Source organism: Theobroma cacao, chromosome 9, assembly GCF_000208745.1.
Source record: "Theobroma cacao cultivar B97-61/B2 chromosome 9, Criollo_cocoa_genome_V2, whole genome shotgun sequence".
Classification (NCBI taxonomy): Eukaryota; Viridiplantae; Streptophyta; class Magnoliopsida; order Malvales; family Malvaceae; genus Theobroma; species Theobroma cacao.
In genome coordinates, this window is record NC_030858.1 from 9,598,844 (window position 1) to 9,621,998 (window position 23,155).

At 33.0% G+C, this 23,155-nt stretch overlaps 3 protein-coding genes across 3 annotated transcripts; 1 reads left to right on the forward strand and 2 right to left on the reverse strand.

Moving 5' to 3' along the window:
• On the forward strand, positions 378–2,915 carry LOC18589061 (tetratricopeptide repeat protein 1). The gene is made up of 5 exons (XM_007013875.2): positions 378–811; positions 898–1,077; positions 1,161–1,287; positions 1,468–1,581; positions 2,653–2,915. Exons 1-5 carry the CDS (start codon positions 551–553, stop codon positions 2,766–2,768), a joined length of 798 nt encoding a protein of 265 aa, XP_007013937.2. The 5' UTR covers positions 378–550; the 3' UTR covers positions 2,769–2,915.
• Positions 3,147–10,747, reverse strand: LOC18589060 (putative clathrin assembly protein At5g35200). The gene is made up of 17 exons (XM_018127810.1): positions 10,607–10,747; positions 9,315–9,408; positions 9,166–9,235; positions 8,924–9,021; positions 8,219–8,360; positions 8,033–8,133; positions 6,084–6,167; positions 5,908–5,958; positions 5,769–5,834; positions 5,611–5,676; positions 5,408–5,488; positions 5,239–5,316; positions 4,236–4,418; positions 4,071–4,146; positions 3,856–3,971; positions 3,372–3,714; positions 3,147–3,237 (listed from the first exon to the last, which is right to left on the reverse strand). Exons 2-16 carry the CDS (start codon positions 9,405–9,407, stop codon positions 3,382–3,384), a joined length of 1,638 nt encoding a protein of 545 aa, XP_017983299.1. The 5' UTR covers position 9,408; positions 10,607–10,747; the 3' UTR covers positions 3,147–3,237; positions 3,372–3,381.
• Positions 11,453–17,886, reverse strand: LOC18589059 (lactation elevated protein 1). Its single transcript, XM_007013872.2, has 15 exons — positions 17,585–17,886; positions 16,778–17,089; positions 16,597–16,676; positions 16,164–16,264; positions 15,871–15,993; positions 15,589–15,658; positions 15,052–15,138; positions 14,838–14,903; positions 14,640–14,732; positions 14,454–14,510; positions 14,233–14,361; positions 14,064–14,154; positions 13,503–13,591; positions 12,787–12,980; positions 11,453–11,891 (listed from the first exon to the last, which is right to left on the reverse strand). The coding sequence occupies exons 2-15, from the start codon at positions 17,001–17,003 to the stop codon at positions 11,795–11,797; spliced, it is 1,503 nt and encodes a 500-aa protein (XP_007013934.2). The 5' UTR covers positions 17,004–17,089; positions 17,585–17,886; the 3' UTR covers positions 11,453–11,794.

Here is a 23,155-nt window from a genome sequence, read left to right on the forward strand (position 1 = left end):
AAATATTAATATTAAAATAAACAAAATAAAATATATCTAATAAAAATATTTTTATTTTTTTATTATTTTAAAATTATTTTTATCAATATAACTGTTTTTATTTTATTTCATTGATTATATCAAATTGTATAATAATTATTTTATTTTATTTTTATCTATTCAGTAAACAAAATGTTATGTTAAATTTTAAGTGCAATGCCAGCCTTTCCATGGTGGTAAAAGGGGATTGTTCAAAGACTCATGACTCTTTCGGTATTTAAGGGCCCAATTTTTCGTCACTAAATCAAAGCCACAATCCAAGACAACTAGCATTTAGGACTTCACTTCAGAAATCCAAAGGCCAATCCAAGCCAAGCCCATTATATTAGCCCAACCAAACGATGCCGTCAAAGAGCTTTCCGGAAGCTCGTATCTTTTTTCAGTAAACGATTCATCATCATCTTGCATCTTCTCCTTCAGCTTCTCCTTCAAGGCATAGTAATACTAAAAATCAACAGGCAGTTTGTTTACAGTGTAAGGCTGTTAAGATTCTTTGATCCTTAACCTAAAAATGGTGCTGCTTGAACCTCACAACACTGAACAACATGAAGAAGCCACGAAAGCGACTCCATCATCATCCCAAACGACGTCTGATTCAGCCGCCGCATCATCAAATGTGCACGGAGGAGATGCTGCCTCCGATGGATTCGAAACAGCAAGCGAACGTGACGTCAGCGACAACGAAGAAGACCACGCCCACGATCAACAACCAACCGAACAAAAAGGATCCGATTCTTATCAAGATGCCTTAAACGAAGACCAATTGAAAGAGGTTCATTTTTATTAGGGCTTTTTTAGCTTAATTTACCATTAAATTAAATAAAATAGTTAAAAATCTTGAAAATTTTCTGTTTCCAGAAAGCGTTGGCACAAGCAAATGATGCAAAAATGGAAGGAAATAAATTGTTTGGAAACGGGCAATACGAGGAGGCATTGTTACAGTATGAGATTGCTCTGCAAGTTGCGGCGGAGATGCCTACTTCCGTTGAAATTCGATCCATTTGTCATTCGAATCGGGCTGTTTGCTTTTTGAAGCTGGTATTTCTTTTTTCTTCTTAAGGGTAAAGCTGAATAACAGTTATCTGTTCTTTTTTATATTAAAAAAAAAAAGTTGTTTTCAGGGGAAATATGAGGAAACCATCAAGGAATGTACCAAAGCACTGGAACTTAATCCTTCTTATATAAAAGCTCTTGTTAGACGAGGAGAAGCTCATGAAAAGCTTCAACATTATGAAGAGGCTATTGCTGGTGAGTTAGATTTGAGTGTTTGTTTGTTTCTTTTACATTTTTCTGAGGTTTACAAGTATTTATTAAATTTAGCCATTGCCCTATCTTGATGATTGGTTATGTGTCAGCATTATATATTTTTGTAATTATTTTAATTGCTGAAGTTACTTTTTTTTCCCCAAAATAAAATAAAATTTGCAGATATGAAGAAGATATTGGAATTAGATCCTTCTAATGACCAGGCTAGGAAGGCCATTCGCCGCTTGGAACCACTGGCTGCAGAAAAAAGAGAAAAGATGAAAGAGGAGATGATGGGTACTTTATTTGCTTTTGCTCTTTATTCTGTTTCCTTTTTTCCTTTTCGTTTTCTACTCAAAGGTCGGTCTCATGTATTGCTTTCTTGAACAAGGTAAATCGTATATCTTAATATGTTAACCATATTAGATCATAATCTTCATATGTTAACCATATTAGATCATAATCTTCATATTGCCTTGACTGCTCTACATGGTTATGTCCTGAAAAAGTACTATGAAGGAATTCATATCATTACATTATTTGAGGTTGTTTTAAAACTATGAATTCCATAGGGTGTATGTGAAGCTTGTAGATTGAGTTGTTGTGCTAATGGACGTACCTGATGTTTGAGAAAATAATAAGAGTGAAATGCCTTTGTGTTTAATATATGGTATTGAAAGGTGCATAAATGAGAATGCGGTTTTCAAGCTGATGTTCCCTGTATCACATATCAAATTCCTATATGTTTGTATCTTATTGCTCTATACTCATTGGGCTACTTCCTTCAGCTCAATTTATCTAATAAACCAAACATAATATACTATCTCAAATTCATATTCCATTTAAACAGATTTACATGTTTTTTTGTTTGTTACTACAAAGGGCAACTGTTTATAAGCATTTGATTCATTGAATTTTGGTTTCCATTACTAATTGAATACGTGTCAAATGGTTGACATTACCTGTCTTTGATGCATACTGATCATTGATGATCAAATACTATTCTGATCATGTATTTATTGTAGGCTTTGAAAAAAATGGAAGCAATTTGACATTTGATTTTAGTCACTGATATTTTGTTAGCATTTTTTCTTGCCAAAGAGAACTTTGACATTTTCTTGCAACTCATTTTCCTTATTTCATCAATTGAACTCAGTGTAATAAAATTGGGGAGAATATTGAGCGTATTATTTTATTGGATGATGTCATATATTTCATGGCATAATTATGTATATGTTGAACTAGTGTTTTAGATCCTGGGTAGAATTGTTGAAGCCACGCACACAAGACCACATTTGAAGCTTATTTCTTTTTGTATTCATCACTTATCCATTACTAACTATGTATAAGTATATGTACTCTGAGCAGGAAAGCTAAAAGAAATGGGAAACTCAATTCTGGGTCGATTTGGGATGAGTGTTGACAACTTCAAAGCTGTCAAAGATCCAAACACGGGCTCGTATTCAATATCATTCCAACGCTGATATAGTCGCTAGCTATATTTTCTTCGGTGGAAAATGCAGTGAGAATGAAGGCAACATTCAGATTGATACAAAATATAGGCCCGGGATTGATTTATATGCAAGATATGATTGCAAGTAAAAGTGTAGCACTTAAAAACTCATAGTCAGTAAAAAAATTTTGTGTGCTTAATGCAAGAGTGGCATTAAGTGATTGGGTACAATGTTTGTCGCTTATGTTTGAGATGTAAATCAACTGTATGAACGTTTCTTGCTTGTGTTATAAATCATTTATGACATTGATCTGCTTGCATCCCAAGTTGAGTTTCTAAATTGACCAGCAGACGGGTTCCAATTATTGAAAACTCAATCTCAGTGCTATTGTCCTCTTTTTATTTGTGTCCCTGTTGAGCTCTTGTAATCGCTCAGTGCTCTCAACAGGAGAGTGAAATCTGTTTACCACTTGGCATCTACCACTATCTCAACAAAAAGCCTGTGGCAGAAAAGAATAACCATTAAAAGATAGAATCTGTGGTTGTAATGGTCAACTAGCATGAACCTTCCAAGCCAACGTATCTCCACGTAAGTTGATGGTTGCTCAAAGCCTATGTAAACGTCATCACTTACCTTAATACCCCTAAATTAAGCCAGAATAGGAATTCTCAGGTGGCTGAGATGGCATGCTGTGCTCGACAAAGGGATTACCGGAAGGGATTGTTGAATCGTAGCCAACCATGGGAGGCTGCTGCTGCTGCTGCATGATGTAAGTTTGCTGTTGAGCCATGCTTTCCATTTGCACATCAGTTGGAGGTGTGACATCGCTGCTTCCACAAATTGGATCCTGGTCGTAATCAACCTCAAAAGGGTTCGTGGACACCTGACCCAAGTTGCATGCCCGATCCTGATGTGTAGTACTCGCTATTGCTTGATCGTATAAACTGTCTAGTGTTAATCTGTCCAATCTCCCAGTCTGCATTTGAAGATAACATCAATGACGATGACAACCCAAAGCTAGCAGTATCTCTGCTGGGATACTCTTTTTAAGTTAATTGAGCATTTTACGAATGAAAACCAAAATGTTTTCTGATGAACAGAAAGCACAAGGACTAACCACATTATTCTCTGCAAGAGCTGCTCCATTTGAGCTTGGTGCACTAAAAAGTTCAAGCTCCCAACTTGGAGTTGCGGATGCTGAGCTGACATCATTTCCAGCACTTGAAACACCTTCTGTTAAAATTTAAAATGGAAAAAAGGTATTTAAAAGTATTCAATTGATCACTCTGAAGGAAAAATAATTTGACAGCTCCATCAAGACAAATAATTCACCAGATTCAACAATTGCTAGAGCAAGGGAATTTTTGTCATTCAGTTCAGATCCTTCCTCAGGTGGGTCGTCAAAGCACTGGTAGTAACAAGATAGGCCAAGTAAGAACAAACATAAGAACAATGAACCTATCGTTGCCAAGGGTATCAGCTAAAGAAAAGCCTTACCAGAAGATCAGCAATCTCTAGCTTTGCAACACCCTGCCTTGGATCACTCTGGGGTTGGTCCGAAGGTGTAACAGAGGGGCTTGATTTTTCTTGAACATCAGTGTCTTGGTTATGATCTATTAACAAATCAGATCTAGGAGTAGGGACTTCTGTGGGAGCAGCACCTTTATTATCATCCTTTATCTGATAAAATATTCATGTAAATTGTTAAATTTGTAGTGCAGCAAACGCATCAGATTCCAGTAAATCAAAATGGTCATGGACATCTACAACAATATAACTTCAAATGTTCAACTTTATCTGGAGGATAATTTAAGCCGTCAAAGATCTCTTCCCAGAGAAGAGGATAGCAGTGATGATACATATATATATTTCCATGCAGGATAATGCAAGAGTTGAATAATCATGGCAGGAAATATTATAAGTGATTTCTTTCAATGAAATTCAGTCACTCAACAAAGAAGGAAAAAAAGACTAAAACGTTACCACTTTAGCAAATCCTGCTTCAGACTTCATTTTCTAAAAATTTTCCCTTAAAGCGATCATTTTTGTCAATTTATATAGATGTGTCTTAAATGTTAAAGGGCAATGATATCGCAGGCATTTTGCAATTTTTTGGACAAAGGAATTTCAACCTTCTCCAGATTAATCAAAAAGGAAATCTTGTGCAGTATTTTGCGCCTCAAGTTACTACTCTTTTCTTTTTTTTTTTCTTTTCCTCGTACATTTGTTAACATGCTTTCTCATTAGATATCTTCAGAACTTGATCTTCTCAATTCTTTCACCCTGAACAATAATCATGTAAACCAGAAAACCAGTATGGAAGGGTTCCAAGTGATGAAAAGATATTACGCTGTCACAGATTCAAGCACTAGAAACATTTCATGGAATCAAATTTGGAACTCTCAAATTTTGTGATTTTCTTCATAAAGATGAATTTTTCTCAACGTAAGGGCAGAATATGATAGCTATTCAATCGGAAAAAAGTGTTGAGGCATCATACTGCTTTATATGGAAGCGTCAAAACTTCTGGAGCCTCCTTCACGTAATCTTCCATAGCAGTCAGGAATGATGCAGGGAGCTGAAATGTGTACATGCCGTGGAAGTTAAACAAAGTCAGCTAAAAATTCAAAGAAAGCTTTAAGTTTCCAACTCATATTAAGGTCCAATACCGGTTTAATCTTAAGGTACTTTTGCCCTTGCCCATAGTGAAGGCCCTTGCATATCTCAAAGAACTCAGATAACTGTGAGGCCTGCAGCAACATTACATTCAAGTTTTCTTAAGGAAATATTATGTTGGTAACAAGTACCGAAGGGATCTAAATAATGAAACATTACACAGACAAAAAGACCTGTGAGAAACACTGAATTGCACCTGATTTCCTGCCTTCCGATAAATCTCAAGTGCCTTAACAGCATGGTGGTGCTGCATCTCGAAATACTGTGACAAAATAGAAGTCATTCTGTTCAAACTTGCATTTTTGTAAGTAAAGAAACATCAGTTTCCATCAGATGAAGTTAACTAAAGCTCACCTTGTCAACCAGATTTAAAATTCCCTCAGTAATTGCAATGTATAGGTTAACACATTCGCCTGCAACCTAAAAGAGGAAATCCATAAGAATATAGCAGCTAGACAGTACATATTAACGCTTCATAGATGGAGCTACTTACAATTGATAGAACATAATGAATCAAGCGGTTGCATAAAGCTGCCCCCTCTGGCTGCAGAAATGACACAATGAGTGGAGGAGGGGAAAAGATGCAATGCTAATAGCATATCTAAAATGAAGAATGTACTGATGGTACAAACTTTGAGAAAGAAAATGCAAGCCAGCAAGGATGTATACCTTGCAAGCAAGAAGGCGATGGAGAAGCTCTTGCAAGACAGGTAGCTGCCGTATCAGATGCGGGGTGTCAAGCCTTCCGTTTCTCTGCAAAGAATGCATCATAAGAAAAGCTGACTCATATCCTCATCACCATATACATGAAACTAATAAAGAAAGCATGCACAAGAATGAAATATTATTATTTGGTTGTGAAGAAAATAGCAAGCTTACTAAGCAGAAACTGTGATTACATATTAGTGAATGAGTGGTTGTGCTTCTGCTCTCCGTTACTTTGATAATTCCAGCTAATTCTTCTGATACCAATAATTGCTACCTCATTTAGGAATGTGATTTTCCAAGTCATAAATATTCAACTAGGAATTGCTGCTGTGAGACCTACTAATATTTTCCCTGAAGCTTAAAAGTTCAAGAACTCTGAGAAATGACAACCAACTTGTTCAGATAAAAAATTCGTGATAAGTGGAGGAAGCTAATTTGGTTGAAGTTCAAGACAGTATTGTTGAACTTTGAGGGAATAAGGAAAAAAATGAGAATATCTGAAGAAATCAGAATTCAGCCGTATAAGTTGTATGGACCCTAGACAAAACAGAGAGTCTAGGAGACAAATTATAGCTTCAACTATGTACTCACATTAGGGTAAAAGTTTAGGCCTTAAAATTCCTTTAGAAAAAAGTGGAAAGGAACATTTTGCAACACATCTCAGCATTAATATTTACATAGTTCATCCGGCAAACTTAAGAGTTATTAAGGTTAGAGACAAAGATGGACTACGAAGGCAAAATATAAACATATATATATATATGTGTGTGTGTGTGTATACACACTATAGAATTGTGAACAAGAGAAAAGAAAACATCAGTCTCTTGCTAGTTAATGAATCCAAAAGGAAATTTTCAAGAAAAAAGGGTATATGGAATGGTAACCATAGCACAATCCTGAATATTATAGGTAACTCCTAAAATTAAATTACCATCTTAGAGTTTAAATTATCTTTCAAAAAAGATTGAGATGCCCATGTGAGACATATATGACCTTTCAAGTTTTCAGGTGAACAATATAGATTGTCCAGGTTTTCTTGGATTTTCCTCATACCATTAATGTATTATTATTTAAATTTTAAATACTAGAAAAGCAAAAGTCTAACAAATCTTTGAGAGGACCAACATATGTAAGGGCCAATCTCTTTACAAGATCTGCAAAAGGAGACCTTACTGCACTGAATGTTTGACTTATAGGAAAGATTAAAGATAAAAAATAAAACTGAATTCCTTTACATTCATAAAAGATCAATGGCAGCAAAATCAGAAAATATGCTAACAAAGCAAATTAAAATCATTCAACATGATCCTAGCATTTGGAAAGGGAACCAGAACAAATCAGCAATTAGTAGATTAATATATATTAAAGCTGGCTACATGCATGGTTAGCAGTCAGGCCAGAAAGTGCATATGAAGGCAGTTAAATGCATGATAGCATATATAAACTATAATGGACAACATAGTCCATTGCATATAACAGCAAATAGATGTTTATTGTTGTTGCAACTGGTTCCTGTATAGCAGTATTGATACATGTTATCAACTTATATTGATTGTAAATGGCATGAAATCGATTAACGTTAAATGTTTATGACCTCCCTAACTGACAATGACCATTCTAAAATAGGGTTTTATATATTAGAGCACATAGGCCACGTTTTGTCCCCCTACCATCTCAGGCTTCGATGATATGAGTTATGAAATTCAAACTTCAAATCATAATATTAAACTAAACAATGTTGGATGGACTGACAGAAAAATGCTTATACTCTTTGGCAATATATCAAATTCATAACATGGAAAAAGGTCTTAAAAGAACAGTGAGTTCTCCCAAATAGTAAAAAGCACATAAAAGAAATGTTGAAGCTTAAAAGATGAAAATGAAGCAAGCACTCAATTCAAACAGCATACCGACTGATCTTTATCAACATCATATTTCAATTCGTGGAAGCATTCTAGACGCTCTTCGAGATACAAAGCATATCTACGAATCCAGGCAGAGTAGTCCCATGCTTGACACCAAAAAAACCTCTCAGTAGGTAGTTTGTACATTTCAAATCTTATTAAGAAGAGAAAAAGTAAACCTAATCAATATACCTTGTGAACTTGATTCATCTCTGAAATGTGCTAGGTTCAGCATGAGACCTCTGCCCCGTCCAAGAGTAATTAGCTCTTGGTGAAATGAAGGATCAACTTCCCTTAGTGCACGGTGTACAACGATCAAGGTTTTCAATGCAACCTGAATGCAGATGAAAGCATCAAAGTGAGTGAAAATAAACGACCATAAAGAGGGAACTCTTAGAACAAGAAATACCTATGACAATGTAAGATCAAATCATTTATGTTGAGACCCAGTATTCTGCCTGGCTTCAGTTTTCATCCTATTTACCATCTTCATCTGCTACGTGTTTTCAAGTTTTGGGATTTTCAGATTTTTTTAATTCAATTTTCCTTCCTCCGACGGCCTTTTTTGTTTTTGTTGCACTCGTTTATTGACTTGTACACTCCCCATCTACCTGGTTGCACCTCTCCTCACCCTTGCAAACGAAGAGTACTACTTACTATATATGGAAATAAAAAGGTTTAATTCGTTTGCACATAACATGTTTCAAATGATCCAAGTTTGTTAGAAACCTAGAGAAAAGAAAAATGATATTTTAGAAGGATCATTGAATAATTCAGAAGAAGAGATATTGCATCGTCCAGGCTTCAGCCAAAGAAAGAGGCGTCGTTTCTAAAAATTTAAGCACATTCATTGCAATGTGGACTTGCACGGAGGCTGGAAAGGTGAACAGGAGTTACCGTCCAAGTATGTGTCTTAGCAAGACGCTTAAAAAGAGAGTGTACGCAGAAAGCAACATCAGAGCGAGGGCTTGAAGCTGAAACTGCAATCAAGATAGCTGATGCAAGAAAGAGTTAGCATATTCATATGCAAATCCATATTCTCATTGATCAGCTGAGAGAGGTGGGACTTCATTCTTCAAAATGAAATTACATAAACAAAAGAAAAAGAAAAACCAAATTTACAAGAAGTTTTCACTCACTCCTGACATGTTTCTCCTTTGGCACTTTTTCTTTATGGTTTGTGGCCTTAACAATTGCAACATCTAGCCCCTGCGATGCATGACTAATAACTTTTTAACATGATATTAATCAAAATAACGCTACATAAAGTTCCCCGTACCAAACTCACCTTGTTATCACCATTTACTTTTGCCAATCCAACTTTTGTGGAGTCCTTCAGAGCCCCAATTGCTTTTCTTAAGCTATGCTGAGTGCTTGCCATTCTATTTCAAGAAAACATGGTTAGACCGAAACAAGTTACTTAAATTTTAAATTAATTATCACATTGATGATGTTGTTGTCGATAGAGTAATTAACATATTTATGCATTGCCCCTCCCCCCACAACACATTTATTGACAACTGAGAACTTTAAGGGAGGAAAAGAAGACAAAAAGAGAAGCACCAACTTTATTCATAAGCTAAAAGAATCAATTCACAACTCCGGAAACATGCCCACTCCAGCATGCAGGAAACTTTGAAAACAGATAAAGAAAACAAAAATAAACTCTTTTACAAAAATTTAATTATTCTCTTTATTCAATAATTAAAAAGGAAATTCGTCTGTTGCCCAGCAGGAGATTCAAGGGAAGCAATACAGCACATCCTGCCATAGTTAAATTACTTAAGAAGGCAATGTTACATATCTTTAGCGACCATCAACATATCATTAACAGCCTGATTTAAACAACAAAAAAATGGGGGTCAACAATATTAGAGTTCCTTATGAATTTATATTTGGCAATATTCATTCAGTGAAGCACTGTTATTAACTCAAAGCTCATGAAGATGTCATAGCTAACTAGTAATATTCTTAATTCTGTGGGTTACAATAAGAAGTTGAGATCGAATTGGAACCGAAAACACAAAAAAGAATAAACCGTATCTCTTTCTCTATGTTAGTCTCTCTCAATATGTTCCTTTCTTCTTCTACCTTCATCTGTCCCTTATTTCTCCCAACCTTCCCAAAACCAAAGGCCATAAAAATTCTAATATCATGTATTGACTGAGAATTTTCTTAATGCAAATTCATATATACATGACAACTGTTGACGCTGAAGACTATTATGAGGGATCAATATATAGTGGATGTTCAGAGAGTAATATTCAATGTACAAGAAATCGATTAATCATGCTGGAAAATATTGCAGCGTCAACATTTTCAAATCGTTTCCTTTCAATGGCCATAAAATTAACCTTTTCCATCAACCAAAAAGATCGTGCCTAAACTATAAACATCGAAATCACACCATTAACGAGTGTGCATGGGAATGCAGAATGCATGAGGTGAAAACCAAGACATTATCATATTGGGATTAAGGCATATACATGCATTCATTCATTTCATGGCCCCAATGTACGTTGAAAACATAGATGTATATACGTGCATGCATGTAAGTTTAATGGAAGATTGGTTTGTTACATTGGACGTCGTCGACGGCCGAGAGGAGCTTTGCAGAGACCCCAAAGGAGCCGGAAATTGTCGCCCCTAAAGAGATGTAGATAAGCGCCACAATATGCCCCTATTCAAGCGGCGTAGTTTCTATATGTACAGATTTGGTTGCATGACGGCTCGGTTGGAATTTCCGTTTCTGGATTTATCCCTTCTAATTTTATTACTCCTTTTCCTTTTTATTTTTCTTTTTTCAAAAGCACTCAACAATTTGAATTTAAGATTTATGGAGGAGAGAGAGAGAGTTACCACTCTAATTTTATTACTCAAAATCCTTATTTTCTAGAGTTTATTGAATTGAAGAATTGGCTCATATTGCTTGGCATTAACTTCACCGGTCATATAGGGAATTTTGCCTTAGCAGCTGATTGTTCATATAAAGACATTCTATTTAGTGTAAGCTATTAATTAATTTGGATTCGCATTTTGTGAAGAATGCATGAAATTAGTCGTGAAATACAATCACATTACTTTTTTTTTTTATCAATATCAATTATAACATGTGGATTTAATAATTTATGAGTAAATCTTATCTATAATCTATCTATCGATATCTATAAATATTTACAAATTTATCTATCCATAATTTATAATTTATCACCAAGTTTTCTTTGGTTTCGGGAAGGTTGGGAGAAATAGGGGACAGATGAGAGTAGAAGAAGAAAGGAACGTATGGAGAGAGACTAAAGTGATAGGGTTTACAATAATAAAACTCACCTTATTATCACCATCTGTCACAAAGTGATAATGACAAGCAAATTCGTAAATTTGGTAACAAAAAAGAAATAAAAAGAAAAACATTGTGTAGATAAGATGGAAGAAGAATGGTAACTAAACACCATAAGCATGATTCGAGAAACCATTGAAGTTATCTAAAGAAAGCAGACAAAGCATTCAAGGCGCGGATCAATTCCTGAAATCCTTGCGTGTATAGCTCCTCTTTGGATTGCTTTCTTATTCGTATTTTCTACAACATTATATCTAACAATTCCTCAACAACTGGTCTTTCTATAATAATTTTCCACTTTACAAATTACATAATTTTCTTTATTCAAACTAATAAATATCATATTCAAACAAGTACTCTTTGGGTCAGCCCAACATTGTTGAATACAAGTATGTCGTTGCATCAACAACGGTTGGGTTCTCTTTCATGCTTTATGCTTGTACAGCATCTGCATTTGCAACTTCTTGAGAAAGCTGCCTCTCCTCTGCATGCTGTTCCAGGTATTCTTTGCTGTTCATTTCTGTTAGTCTGCATTATTTAGATTTTTTAAGAGTCAGTATTCCAGAAAAGAAATGAATGGCACCCATGCTAATGCGGGTGTTTCAGGGTTTTCCTTAGCTTTCCTTATTTTTTTTTTTGTCTAATGAAAATAATAATAATAAAAAAAACAAGGTATGACTGAAAATACTCATGTGCCATTCCACTTAATATGGTTAAATTTCGGTTGATTCGGTTTTTCAACGTACCAAACCAAATTACATAATCACTGAAATTTCTAAAACCTTTCTTCCCATAACCAACCAAATTATCAAATTAATTCAGTTTTAACCGAATTATACACACCCCTACATGCTAGTTACCCTAGAAGAAAAAGAGAATAAGCAAAATTCAAAGCTGTAATGATACATTCTACTTTAAGGAAACGGCTCTAAGGGCTTAGAAAGAGTACTAATTTAACTAAAGGACACTAAATACTCAAAACAGACAGACAACCATAACATGCAAATCAAAATTGAAAGCTGTAAACCATCTTCATTTCACCTCTGGTTTAACACCTCTTCCAGGAGGGTGAAATGGGCAAGTCATTAACTGTCTCCTAAACCTGAACTATCTCTAACTACATAAGATTTAACACGCTCCAAGAAGAAAGTGATAAGAAACGATATCATACATGTTATTTTGATGAACACCGTGAAAAGCTATTGCAAGGAGTAACAAACTAAAAGCACTATCATGAAGTGCCATTTTCTCCACTAACTTAAAATAACAAATAAACCTAAAGATAATTGCTGGAAAAATGTAATGGTATGTGCATGAATTGGTGTTCGGTATGCAGTGAAAGCTAATGAAAATTGTAGAAAGAAAGAATTCAGTAATATATGTCATACAAAAAACGTTTACATATCAAGGATAGCATTTGTACCTACTAATGGTGCGGTCCTTAGCAAATCCCAATTCATTATCCACACAAAGGTCCAAATCATCATTTCTCCTTGACCTCGAGGAGGTTCTAGGGGCCATTTGCTGGGCATCTGAAACTGTCACAATATTTTCAAAAAGTTCTTGTGGGCTACCCTCAGCAGTACACAACAGTCTGGACCTGTTCTCATACATTACCTGCAACAAAGAAAATAATAGAAACAGATATAGCTTTTCATCAAAACAAAAAAAATAGAACAAAGCATTTTTCCAATTATGAGCTCATGAATGGTGCTCCTGTAGCATTATAGGTCCAAAAAATTACCACGTCTCTAAAAAATATGCATCATAACATTGAAGAAATCAAGATTAATGCTAATGGATCTATCAATCATTGATCATTAAGCATTTCCAAAAAAAAAAAAATCATCATCATTAAAAAGTTATACTCATTATAAGACTGCTAGTTAGCAATTCATTCAACATAAACAGAATCATTTCCTGTACACAAAATACTTCTCTTCATGCATTCACAGCTTGCATGGAACCAACTTAAGAAAAAACAGACTACTAATGCCAGCATAACTGGATAAATGACCAAACCAATACATATCCTAAACAAAATAAATGACATTAACACTTATGTCCACAAAAGACAAGTTGAATTCAGTCTTATGATATCCAAACACAGTCAAAGCTACAAGAAGAAATGGAGCATACATCAACTAAAGTGACAAACCGATATGCTGCTGTCCTATTGTGGAGCCCAAATTTTGGAACACCTTCCAAAGCCAGGGTATGAAAATTCTCTGCCAGAAGAAGATAGTGTAAGAAATACAATCCAAACACAATGTCCTAAGATATTCATCAAAGGATCTATCAAAAGAAGAAAAGAAAGATTTTTGTCAAGGAGATTCCTAATACATTGTCCACCAAAAGAACTAACAAACAAATCCATATTCAGGCTGCTCCAAGCCTGCAACCAAGGTAACTTCTCTATGACAAAATGGTAGTGTCAAATGCATAAAAGAGGCCTACTTTTTAACAGAAAGTGATTACTAATTTTTTGTGTTTATGCAGGAGAAACACAATTAAGATAACAAATCACTTTTTTTTGTCCTGTTGTTGGTGTTGACATGCTTGGTTACCGTAGAAATAACTATCATTTATGTTCCTAATCTAAAGTACCAAACTCATATTCAGGATATTCTTATCCTAACTAGTTGAGACTCAAAACAAGAAAAACACCATAGACATCAACATTGCTTGAATATCACTTACTGCACAATCCAAAGTAGTCTGCAGCCCCAAGAGGTTTGTCACAAAGTTCCTCAAATGAGAAGTAAGCGCATCCATTAGCACCAAATGGTACCTGATCACAAGAAAAAAAAAAGCTTAAATCAATCAATTGATACCTATATTGAATACAGATTAGCAGTCTAGCACGTACCTGCAACGTCCTACCCATAACTACTTCAACTACTTGTGGACTAGCAACATGTTCACCAATCAATTGCTGAAATTTCTGTTCAAGGATGCCTGACAAATCTTTGCCAATGAAGTAGAAACCTTGTTCTGCCTGCACATAGGAAATTAGAAAATGATTATTTCAAGCTAGAATTGCAGAAATGAAATTTCAGCGAATCTACACAGGAAGGATTGATATCATACCGAGGTCAATTTCCGATAGTCTACTGCTGAACCAATTTCATGAGCAACACATCGTTCCTACAGAAACATAAGCTCCCCAAGTTTTTAATAATTTCCAAATGCATTCTATATATATGACTCACAAAACTTCACCCAGCACCCACCAAAACCCCCCAAAGCACAACATTAATAAGTCTCCACACATACCTTCAAAGTGGCAATAAAGGGTAGAAAAAGATCCCTTTGCAAACCACCTTCATAAAGATTGTCTGGACCACGATTTGAAGTCGCAACCAGTATCTACACTTGCCTCCCATCAGAGCCCATGCAATTAATATTCATGTTAATTTTCAACTGAAAATGAGTGCTAACAAAAAATAATTCCAACAAGATAAATTTACTTACAACACCATTGCTGAACAAATGTCTAAAGAGACGGTTAAGTATCAATGCATCAGCAACATCAGTCACCTATAAAAGACCACAAACAAGGAATCAAAATTTGGCTGCAAAACTCTTAAGCAATTGAGTTGAATGTTAAAGCAGAATAATAAATGATAATTCAATAAATCTTTTTCCCCTTTTGTGCAGAAAACTAACAGTACCATAAATGCTGTACCATAAATTCATCTAGACATAGTAAAATTGCCTCATCAGATATCTCTCCTGCTACAACTTCAAGTGGATCTGCCACACCCTTGTGCCTCTGCAAGAATTCATGATTGTTATAAACTCAAATCAAGTGCAGTGCAAAAGACAGATTAAGATTCTGTTAGAAAATTCCAACTACAAGACATAGCTTGACAATGAAAGAATCTAAAGTCTAAACAAGTACATATGTGCATACTATAAATAAATACACATCTACAAGGGCGGGGAGCAGAGTCAGTTTTAACTCATAAACATAAAATAACTAGCTTCCAACCTGACATATATGTCCATTTAGAGAACTGCCACTGACCCTATCAATAAATCTTAATTGACAGAATCATAGAGATTCCCATCGCTAGTAAGAATGATAAGAATATTGACCAAAACTGAAGTTGTTGAATTAACACAGCTCAATTACTATACCCGGAACAAAGCCCTGTCTGCAGTGTGAGATGTTTTCTCACTCAATAATTAACTTCAACTATGAGAAACACTGATATCTTACCTGCAAGCGACTGTGAACATTCAACATGAAGTCATGAAAATGAATCCTTTTCTTCCTCCAATTCCCGGGCCTGAAAAAGTGGAAATAGTACATTAAAAGAGAAATCAGCAACTAAGAGCAGTTGGCATGGCTGGAAAATAAGAATATCACAGGTTTATATATACAGATACCATATATTATTTGAACAATATACCCATATTTTAAGTTGAATGCAATATTATCTCCATTTTGCTCGCTAACAGCATAATATACAATAAAATTAACAAATGAAATGAAACTTACAATTGATCAAAGAAGAGGTCCATCAACATAGTTTTCCCAGTGCCTACTCCTCCATAAAGATATAATCCCTTTACAGGGGAGTATGAAGACTGTGGCATTAAACGAGACCAAAACCACTGATTCCTGAAGAAAAACGAAATAGTGGCCAACTATTGATAAATGAAATAAAACAACAAGAACATGGTGAAACTAAATTTTAATTAAGATGAACAGCAAGAATGCAATCTATCCATGTATAAGGAAAATTAGGAAACAGGGGTTCAAACATGGGAGAAATAGAACAGAAAATTTACCTTATAGTTTTCTCAGGAACTGCATAACGATCCAACCGACAGGCATCAGCTGACTCCACAATCTCATCATAAAGCCTTTGAAGTTCTCTTAAAGTGCCTACCTGCAAAAATAATTGTCAGAATAACTTCACAATACTGGGCCTCAAAATTGCCTAAGACAATACAAGCAGAACACATTTAATAAATAAAAACATATGCCTTCCATAGAGTTACAAATCAAATCATGCGAAATTCCAACTCAAGCATTTAGCAGGTGCACACATTTTCATGAATATGAAGCTGGATTCAAAGTTCTGCATTGCTTTCGATTAATGACTGGATGGTTCACACAAAAAACCATTTATCATAACATCAACTATCAGACCCTTTCATGTTTTTTACTATTTATTGGGAAAAATAAGCAAGGAATGCAAGGAGAAAGTGAAATTAATACCTGGCAAGCATCACCATCAACCAGTTCACCAGCTGCAATCCTTCGTTCATACTCCACAAGCGGCCCTGCTCTGTTCACTTCTGCATAGCATACAGCATAAATGACAATTTCACATTCAGCTCTACGTCCTAAGCTAATTAATTTAATCAAAAGGAACAAATGACACGAAATGAAGTAGAACCTGAGATATTAACTTTAGCAGCAGTATCCGTTGAGAAAGCTTTTGATACAAAAATAGCAGGGAATAAAAATCTATGGATTTCTGCGTCCCCAGGCAGCCTATAAACAGAACTAGCATTGCTTCCAATCAAATGACTTCGCCTTCTTATGACAGCACCTGAATAACTACTCGTTTGATGTCGAAAAGCTGTTATTATGTTGCGAACTGGTCGAACAGCCGCTCTCATTTTCAATTAAAAAAACAATTCCAGTAACAAGTTGCTCCAACAAAATAAGAGCTTCAAGTTCTAAAATCCTGCAAATATACAGTTTCCTGAAACCAAAAAAAAAAAAAAGTAAATTCAGTTTCAATTATATGAAACAGAATAGATTCTGGATTCCATAAAAAGATTTAATATTTAAAAAAAAAACAGTTATCTGCCCACCATAAATCTTTAATTACCAATAAAATTTTGGGGGAGAATAAGAACATATACTAATATCACAGCGATTAAACAGGAAATATATTTAATCAACGAATAATTGTTTTGCATGAATTAATAAAGTGAATATTGAACTCCTAATTATTTACGAATAAAACACATAAATGATTATGAAAGAAAGGAAGTGGTCAAGAATTCTTTTTTCTTCTTTGATGACATAAATTGAAATTTTCAACGCAATTGATCCAACTGGTTCAGTTTCCAGTTTTACAAAACAAAAGTTAAAAAAAATAATAAGAAGAAGAAAAGGACTACTGATCATTCATAAACAGGAAAGGGAAATGACTAAAGAGAAAAAACAAAAACAGAAAATAAGAAGCGCACACCTGATTAATTCAATAGGCTCCACCAATTGGACGAGCATAAACTTTGTGAAATTCTGAGTTGGAAAAAAAAATCTTTTTTTCTTTTACCAGGGAATATAAGCAAATAATTTATAAGACAATAGTATTTTGGGTTGTGGAATCGAGAAGAGACCCACAGTTTGAGGGTAGGGAGGGGAGTCCCTCCCGAGAAACGGCAAAGAAAGAGACTACAGAAGGTGGAGGTGGAGGTGGAGGTGGAGGTGCCCGACAAGTCCGACTTGGTTGGATTTACACGTACACTTTGCGCTGTTTTCACTCACCATCCCAATTTAATTAAACAAACGTCTCGTGGGATCATGTCAGCAATTCCCCTTTTTTACTGTGGTAAGAGTAACTGGAATGTAATGTCTATTTTTGTTTTTTCCTTTTATATCTTGCCGTTGCTGCCTGAGAGAGAAAAAAGAAAAAGATAAAACGAAAAACCTTACACAGGTGCAATGTGGGCCCCAACTAATTTGCTGGAATCCCCATGCTCATCCCATTAACCCATCGCCACAAATTGAGGACTGCCTGTTTGTGCGCCCCGCCTAGCCCCACCCCAGCAGCGAGGGGCATGTAGGTGTTACGTTTTTATTTTGCTGCGTCCCTCCGTTTGCTGTAAGAATAGGATTGAATTAGGGACGTCAACGTATAAAGTATTCGCTTAATTAATAAATAAAATATTTAAATTTTATAATTATTTAAATATTTTTTAAATTTATTATTTTAATTCGAATTTTAACATATGTTTACTATTCAATAATTATTTAAATTGATTTAAAAATTTGATAATATAATAAAATTATTAAAATACTTTTTATGAGTATTCAGTTAACTGGATTTGAATCTGTATTTATATAAAATAATATTTTTATTTTATATTTTATATAATTTATTAATAATTAAATTTATAAAAATATAAAAAATAATAAAATTTAAATTTAAATAATAAAAAATTCAATATTAACTTAACTAACTAAAAATAAATATTCAAATAATAACTTAAATAGTACAAGTTTAATTAATTATATGAGTATTTGCATGAAATTAAAAAAAACTAGATTTCAAAATTATTCTAACCTCACAATTTTTTTGAATATATATTTTATAAGTTTATATACATGAAAGTATATATTATAATTAATGATTTTATAAGTGATAATTTTTGTAACGTTAACACAAAATAGCAAGTAAATATATTTATATTTAAAGAGATATATTAAAAAAATATATAATAATTATATTTTTTATAAATTAATATAATATATAAAATAATATATTAAAAAATATTACAAATTAATTAATAATTATAATTTTATGAATGAATTTAATTTATAATATGAATTTATATTTTATTACATAAAATTTAAAAAAAATAATCGAATTTGAATATCGAATACTTAAAGTGTAATGTCCAAATTCAATACAACAGTAAAATTACTATCCAAACTTAATTATAAAATATTTTAATTTCACATAACCAAATGAAATATTTACAAATATCCTGTAATATGATACTCATTATCATCCCCTGATAGAAAGGGCAGCGCAAAGGGTAAGGTAAGCTCTCTCAACTTATAATAATTTTCCATTTATTCTTGTAACAAACTACATCAGCCAATCCGAAAATAGGGTGTCGATTCAGCACGGGTAGACTTCAATACACAGTACTAAGTTGTATAGGAAGGATTGCAAGCAAGCGCCAGCCCTAATTGCGTGTTTCCATCTTAATTATCCTTTTGATTCTTGCGTGGTTAGATGAAAAAGTGGTTGAAAAGCCCACCCCTCACGCACACGTGCATCTACAACATTTGCCAACATCGGTGCCCACTTGGGCCTTTCCCAACAATATTCAATTTAAGGGTACTTTCTTGTTTTCAGAAACAAACAAACAAAATTAAAGTATACAGTTCAACACAAAACACAAATAGTAATATTTTAAAACAACAACCAAAAAATGTAACTTCTGACGCAATAAAATGCATGATTTTATTGTATATATAAAAAATAATTATAATCTTTTAGCATCAAAATACAATATTTAAATGTGTGTAATTTTTTAATCATTACGTAGAATGCGTGACAGCAAATATTATTTAAATTTAAACATGTATAATTTTTTAAAATATTTACTTATTTTTTATTAAAAATGTATTGAGGGTACACTATAATTACCTTTCAAATCTTATTTTAATTTAGATAATTTTTTTTCTATGGACAAGTATTAATTGAAGTTCTTGTTATATTCCATCTGAGCATTATTGTTGGTGGCCTGGTGATTTGAGATTATTTTTGCTTTTTCAAAAGTAGAAGTGAAAGCGAATTCATTCCTTTAACAAAGGTATGGCTAAGTTTTTGGTTCTTTTATAATTCAAATATTTTGTCATTATTTGTGATGCACAATTGACAGGTGTCATTCATAATAATTATTTAGTCATTTTCAATATAAAAAAGGCAAGAAAAAAGGGAAAGCTCATAATCGTTGAAAAAAAAAAGGTTAAAAACTAGGTATTCCTGGGGATTCCTTATCTGCTCACAATTTAGATATTAGAGACAAAAGTTTTCTCATGCTGTCCTTTCCCGGGCACGAAAATCAGTTGCTTATTGTATTCTTTTTAATATATACTCGACTATGACTCGTGCATTGTACATAGATCCCTTTTTATTTTTTTAATATATTTTTATGACTTCTACATGATTAAAGGAAGAAGTTCTTTTGAGATTTTTTTTTACTTATATAATATATATATATGAGTATTTTTTATAAATAAGCTTGAAGTATAAGGTATTTTTAAGAATAATTCTCTTTATAATTTTATCTGTTTTTAATTAAGAGAAAAAAAAATTAAACAAAATTATCTTTAATGAAATCGACCCATTCGCTAGGCTCCGCGCCTCAACCCAAAATCTATTAATGGGTCAAGTATGTTTAGATTTACGCCTCAAACTAACTCATATTTTTTTAGCTTTACTCATCAAACTATTCATCTCTTGAGTATTTCTTACCAGAAAGAACAACATTTAAGCATTTTGAGCATTTTGGAGTAGTTTTTGATACACGAAGAAAATCTATGAGCGTTTTGAGCATTTTTAAACATTTTAGAGTAATTTTTGATATATAAAGAAAAACTTTCGAACATTTTAAGCATTCATATTTGTTAATTATGTTGTTAAAAGGAATATAATGTATCGTTTGAAGTTGTTGATCTTATTAAATAGAATTCAGTAGTTTTGATGATTTTTGAGAATTATGTGATTAGTTTTTAAGCATTGCGTGATTGACTTTGGATATTACGTGACTAATTTTTGATAAGGCATTACGCACTAGTTTCTGATAAGGCATTGCATGACTAGTTAATAAGCATTGCGTGACTGACTTTGGGTATTGCGTGACTAGTTTCTAATAAGACATTGCGTGACTAGTTTCTGATAAGGCATTACGTGATTAGTTTCTGATAAGGTATTGCATGACTAGTTGATAGGCATTGCGTGACTTATTTGTAAGGCATTGCATGACTAGTTTGTAAGGCATTACGTGACTAGTTCGTAAGGTATTGTGTGACTTAGGCATTGCTTAAAAATCAGTCATGCAATGTATAAAAACTAGTCATATAATGACTAAAAACTAGTCACACGGTGATTAAGTCACGTAATATCTAAAAACTAATAAACTCACTTTTGGGGTTCTATGAATAAACCAACAAACTCAAAAACCTAAAACACATTTTTTTTTTGTTAAGTCATGAAATTGTGCATTTCATAAAAGATAGGTTACAAAACTCCATAACCTTCCAAAGCAAGAGAAAATATATCTCTATCGGGAGGTCTTGCTCACTCCCCTTATACAAAAACAAAATATACCCATTTTACAAAATATTTTCTGAACAATATCAACTCAAAATCCCTAGTAAACATGCTTAACAATCATCTCAATCCCAGACATAACAAAACCGTGAACCACCATAAAACCCATCAAACATGCCTTAGCTGTTTTTTCTCCTTGAGCAAAATCGCCGCATGCAAAGAGCAAAATCGCTGTTCATCGTCCTTAAGAACCCTAAGATCCACCATCCAAAAAATTAAAACAAAATAAGAAAGAACTTGATGTCATATCTGTGAATTGGATGATGAAATAGACATATTTGAACAGAGAGAGAAATCGAGATTTAATTTTGAAATTTTTTTCTAAATGGCGGGACAGAGGAAATTAAAACTATTTTAGTTTGTCTGAAATTGTTTAAAGGGTATTATTGTCAAGTCATACAAAAAACTAGCTAAAAACAGTTAAAATTATAGAGACGGTCATTTTTTAAGTCACCTTTCTATGAAGGTCATTTCTCACAATTTTCTCTATATATATTAATAGTCAATATCACGGGCAAGGTGTGTTAATATTTGTTTTCTATTTATTTTAAATAATAATTATATATTAAATATATAGTTACATTTTTTTATTAATTTTAAATAATAATATGTATTGAACATAGAGTGACCTACTGTATAAATAATTGAAACCAGTAAAATACATGTTAGCTGAAATATTCATTAACACAAAGTTGCATTCTGTCGCTTCGTCTACGATTTGGTTTCATGTTAACAAACTTCAAAGATTGGGATTACAAGAATAAATAAGGTGAATTTATTTATGGTTTGTGAAGAAAAAGAATAGTTAATTTTTTTGTTAATTTTTTAATTCAAAAAATAACAAGTCGAAAATGAAAAAAATAGACAAGTAATATAAGAAAAAAGGAAATTAAAAAAAGAAAATAGTTAGAAATTTTTTGAATGAACTATTTTTTGAATTATTTTTAATGGAAAAGATATTGTTGTGAAAATTTTAAAAAATATATCTTCTACTTACCATCTAGTCTATGCAAAGTTGTTCAAAATGTTGACCCAGCTTATTTTGAATGCTTTGTATAAATCAAAGTCCATTCTATTTTTTTTGGACAATATGGTGTTTATCATTGGACATAGAACAACTTTTTGTATATTATGAGAAAAGTTATCTTTGTACATATGTAAAAGGTTAATTAACATTAGGAAACTGAATATGCATATATGATATAATTTGTTGCTATGATATGTAATATTATTCACAATTTTTAACATTAAACATTAAAATTTTTTTATAAAATACATATTGCTCAGTTGTTTAAGAAAATTATGATATTACCATAAGAAAATCTCTACCCATTATAATTCCTGCTGCATAGTGTGGGTATCTTCTAGTGTAAAATTAAAACTCTTGAGAAAAAGCAATTTAATGTAATTTTTAACTTTTTTTAATCATAAAATAAATTCAGTTAATGAAAAATACTCCTTTTGGTAGAATTAAAATTTATATTCATAAATTAAATTTTATTAAATATATAATAAACAATTTAAAAATATAATTAAAAAACAATATTTATTTTCATCAAATAAAAAATTTTGCTATAAAATTTAGAAAAAGACGTGTTTTAAGATCTGTACTCTTTTTATTAATAATATTTATTATCATGTGTGTTGTATATGAATATTTTTTTCATTTATTTGTAAATAATATAAATT